The 5000-nt window shown below is 25.3% G+C and overlaps 1 protein-coding gene across 1 annotated transcript in view; it reads right to left on the bottom strand.

The window, feature by feature from the left end:
* LOC105850929 (ADP-ribosylation factor-like protein 3) overlaps positions 1–5000 on the bottom strand; it is a 24470-nt gene that overhangs the window by 10049 nt on the left and 9421 nt on the right. Inside the window, exons 2-5 of the mRNA XM_065792044.1 lie at positions 2594–2737; positions 1652–1712; positions 1482–1537; positions 960–1010 (exon numbers count right to left, since the gene is read on the bottom strand). Of these exons, the coding sequence (XP_065648116.1) occupies positions 960–1010; positions 1482–1537; positions 1652–1712; positions 2594–2737 (312 nt within the window). The remainder of the gene's footprint in view (positions 1–959; positions 1011–1481; positions 1538–1651; positions 1713–2593; positions 2738–5000) is intronic.

Below are 5000 nucleotides of genomic sequence, written 5' to 3'. Positions count from 1 at the left end.
ACAAAATTATATAAAATTTCTAAAAATACGAATCATTTTAAAAAAATTTGCGAAAAAAAAAAATTACAATAAAATTTTTTTGTTGAATTCGCTTTTTTTGGTTTTAGTTTAAAAATGTCATTTTCACTTCTCACATTTTCTATCCACAACAATAATAATTCATAACAAGAGTTTTGCCTAATCTAACTTAAATACATATAAAAATCAATATATTTGCTTCAAACACAAGTCAAGCAACTCAGGTTACAGATCGAAAAAAAATTAATTCTGGATACTCAGTCATTAATATACAACATTACCATTGGTAAAAATTAATTGAAACTACTTGAAGTAAAATAAGTATTTATTGTAAGTACATCTTATAATAAATACTGAGTATAAAACATTGACATTCAAGAAAACAAATGTTAAATGTTACAATGGGGTTTACAACAAAGTAGGTAAAAAAAGTTTTATTATTTCAACTTTCACATCGTATAACGCTGTGAAAGTTAAAATAATACTGTGAAAGTTGAAATAAACTTTCACAAAAAATAAACTTTCACAAGTTTTATTATTTTAGCAAAGTTAAGCTAAGGTCTTATGACTTTTTTTTCTTCTTAAACCAGTCAGTAATGTTACTGGTAAATTTACATCTGGCACTGCACACCTCACTGCCAACTTAAAGGTTAAACCTTAAGACATTTAATTTTATAATTCTGCAAAATATAATACTCCACTTACTCAAAATGTGGAAACAATAATAATAAACATTTAAAAATAAAAAATAACATCTTAAATATTTATAAAATCTTTTTAACTTATTAAAGTAATTATAACTTATTTAAGTCTTTAAAAATTAAATTTTAAATTAGCAAAAGTTTTTAGAAATTAAGTTAACTTCTCTTATATATTTTACATTATTTTTTTGTTTGTTTGTTTTTAAAAAAGAAGTCTTAAGAAATATTTAATAAAGATACCATGCCAGATTCTTCAAATCGAGCCCGATCAGCACTGTCAATGACATAAATCTAAAAGGTAAAATATTAATATAATGATTGTTACAGTCCTATTGTCTTTTATGTAATGATTGTTACAGTCCAATTGCCTTTTATATAATGATTTTAGAGTCCTATCATATTTTATATAACGATTGTTAAGGTCCTATCGTCTTTGTCTTTTTTTTAACATTATACATTGTAAACCATGCATTAACATAAATTTTAGTTTTTACAAGATTTTACACATACAAAATATTTATAATGAAAAAAAATAATAACCACCAAATCAGCAAGATTTATAATAGTAGATATAATGAATTTGTATATATAAATATTTTACAAAAACAATTCATTATAATTAAAATAACCACCAAATCAGCAAGATTTATAATAGTAGATATAATGAATATATATAAACATATTACAAAAACATTTCAAATTAAAAACTTCTTTAAAAAAAACTTATAAACTTCTTTTATAAAAAACCTGTAAAAATTTTACCAGAACGTCTGTATTTTCAAAATAATTCCTCCAATATGATCGAATTGTCTTTTGACCTTCAAGTGAAAATACAGAAAATTTAAAAAGGACTAGAATATAATCAAACAAAATATAAAGGTTTTTTAAGGTATATAAATCAAATTTTAGGCAGCCATATATAAATCAAGTACCTCCAATATCCCAAACATTAAGAAGAATTCCCTGAGATTGTACTGATTTGATATTAAATCCCTAAAGTAATTAACATTTAAAAAGTAAACAACTTATAAATTCAAAATGACAAAAAATTCAAAAAATACTCAGATATTAGTAACTTCTAGGGTAGGTGTGATCAGTATTAGTTAGGTAGATGTGATAAGGTATTGAAAGTTTCATTGCTAATTATTTTTACCTCTTCTTAGATTATCATTTACTACTGACTTTTCATGGAAACCATATATACAATCGATTCTAAATTAGCATCTGCTAAGGTTACTTCTCTTTGTTGTGCTCGGCACTTTTTCTCTCCTGAGTCCATTCTCTACCTCTACAAATCTCTTATTCGTCCCTGTATGGAATACTGTTGTAATATTTGGGATGGTTCTTCAAATGATGCTTTTTCTCTTCTAGACAAGGTTCAAAAACTCATTGTAAACATAGTTGGATCTGCTCAACCTGCTAAGCTTGATTTTCCATCATCATAAGATTGCATCTCTTTCTTTTTTCTTCAAATGCTATAATGGTTGTTACTCAAAGGAGCTATCATCTTTTTTTTAGTTCATTTCATTTGTCTAGTTTTTTTCCCGCATTTCAACTCTTTGGAACTCTCAACCACCTTCATGTTTTTCTGACTCATACAATCTACAATTTTTCAAGTCTTCTGTCAACTATTTTCTTGATCTACAACTCTATTCAATTTTTTCTATTAATTTCCAACTTAATAATGATTGCTTGCAGCCTTGTTAAGAGTGAATCAATAAAATTAAAGAAAAAAGTCTACTTTTGGTTCATCCCTGGGTGTAATATAAACTAATAACAACTTATTTCTCTTATCAACCTGTGGCGCCCCAACCTTGGGGAGTAGAATAAACTAAACATAGAAAAAATATATATATTTAATTTAAACAATATACCTGAGTAGGTGTAACATGACTAATATCCTCGGAAGCTAATGATTTTAATATGGTAGTTTTACCAGCATTATCAAGACCAAGTAAAAGAATTCGAAGTTCTTTTTTGTTTTTTTGTTTCATTTTTCGAATCAAATCAAGCAGACCCTGTAAAGAAATTACTTCTCATTAAAAAAGTAAAATTAACTGAAAAAAGAAAAATATCTAAATAAATTTAACTATTTTCTGATGAAATATCTATAAAAATAAACACCTATATACACTATCTTTTTAAACACGTTTTGGTATAATATCTTCTTAAACTTGCTTAGAAATAAATAACCCATTTTTGCAGTAATTTATGCAATTTTCAACTGATGAAAAAATACTTAAAGTGCTTACAATCTATTAATGTTTTTTTTATCCACATAATATTTTCTGAACATAGTTATGTACTAGTACTATCTTGTATCTTTTTTTGCTATCTGACAAAAGAATTTTGAAAGTAGACAAAAAGAAAAAGATCAAAAAGAAAAGTAAAAAAGTGATAATATCTTTTTTACTTTTCTTTACTATTCGTTTTTTTTATGCATACTCTCCAGTGCTTAATACTGGGTTGAAAAAATTAAAGGTTGGGGTTGGGGGAATAAACAATGGGTGGTGTGTATATATTCATATATATATATATATATATATATATATATATATATATATATATATATATATATATATATATATATATATATATATATATATATATATATATATGTGTATGTATGTATGTATGTATGTATGTATGTATGTATGTATGTATGTATGTATGTATGTATGTATGTATGTATGTATGTATGTATGTATGTATGTATGTATGTATGTATGTATGTATGTATATATATATATATATATATATATATATATATATATATTCTGATTTACTTTTTATTAGTTTTTGTTGATATCAAGTACAAATTAATAAATGGGGAGGGCAGGGTTATCTTAATAAAGTTGGGGTGGGTGAGGAAAAATTTCAAAATTATTAAACATTCCCTTCTGTGTAATAAGCACTTAAGAGTAGTGATAAAGTTCAACCTGGACCACCTCAGATTTTGATAAAATTTAGTGGGTTGGTTTATAGCAAAGAGAAATGCAAATCCTAAAAAATTTGATTTTAAGCATTTTATGGATGATCAGTTATAGTCTAACTTTTAAATTTTCTCATTAATTTGAATTATTAATTAATATCTCAATTAATAACGTGGTAGTAGTAGAGCGCTTGCCTCATAAGCGAGAAGTTCCGAGTTCAATCCCCACCACATCCCTGGTAGTACCAGGCTCAACTTGTTTCTCCGCGCAACAGCCTTGTTTGTTGAAGTTTATTTTTCGGAGTTATAGAGTGGAGAGAGGGTTGTAACCACAAAAAGTAGCCTCCTCGACTGTAGTGGCCCCCTCGGCCTTGGGAAGGTGAATAATTAAATCTTCAATAGTAATCAAAAATAATCTTCAATAGTAAAAACATGTTTTGTTTGTAATTTGAAGGTCCATATTTTTAAAACAAAATACCAGAAAGACTTTTTATTACTTTTATCATAAAAAACTCTAGATTTACTTGTATGCATTACATTACCATTGACATTTTTAAAGCTATATTTGATCTAAAATGGCTGCCTAAACACCTAAAAAATTATTATTAAATTTCAAAAGCTGTTTTTATTATCATGTGACTTTTACAAAACTAGCATTTGTAAGTCACATAATGATTCACATGATGTATTTCATAATGTATTTTTAGTTTTAATAGATAGTAGGTTTACAATTGATTAAGTAACTATGGAGATTTAAAAAATGGCATCATTCTGTTTACACTTTGATAAACTCATCACTCATCACTTTAGAAAAAGTGGGGATGAGAAAGTTTTATAACAAGAACATTAAAATAAGCAAAAATTGCATTTTAAAAAATATATAAATAATAAGTATTTCATTTATCATTTTATATTTATATATTCTTGATTAAAACTTATTTATGTATTTTTATTTGTTCTTCAGCTTCTTTGGTTTATTTTGATTATAAGTTAATTTAGAAAAAAATTAAATTCTAAGTATTATGTATTGGAAACCCAAATTTAAACTTCTTTAAAAAACATAATTAAAAAAAAAAAGAAAAATAAATACAAGCGCATCGTTAGATTTAAGTCAATGTAGTATTAGAAAATATTGAATTAAATCGGTCACAATGTAATATTTACCAAAATCAAGAAAACTCAAATATTTACAAAGATTTTAAGAAGTTAAAAGAAAAGATGAAGTTCTTGTGCACTATAGATATCAATAAAAATTACATTCAAACTTTTCGCTATAAAAACATCTATTAGGATAAATTTGAGATATAATCCAAGTTTGCTGAAACTTATTTAACACAAAATTAAAAAAG

This window comes from Hydra vulgaris, chromosome 03, assembly GCF_038396675.1.
Source record: "Hydra vulgaris chromosome 03, alternate assembly HydraT2T_AEP".
Taxonomy (NCBI): domain Eukaryota; kingdom Metazoa; phylum Cnidaria; class Hydrozoa; order Anthoathecata; family Hydridae; genus Hydra; species Hydra vulgaris.
The sequence above is the reverse complement of the archived record's forward strand: the minus strand, read 5'-3'. Positions and strand labels throughout refer to the sequence as shown.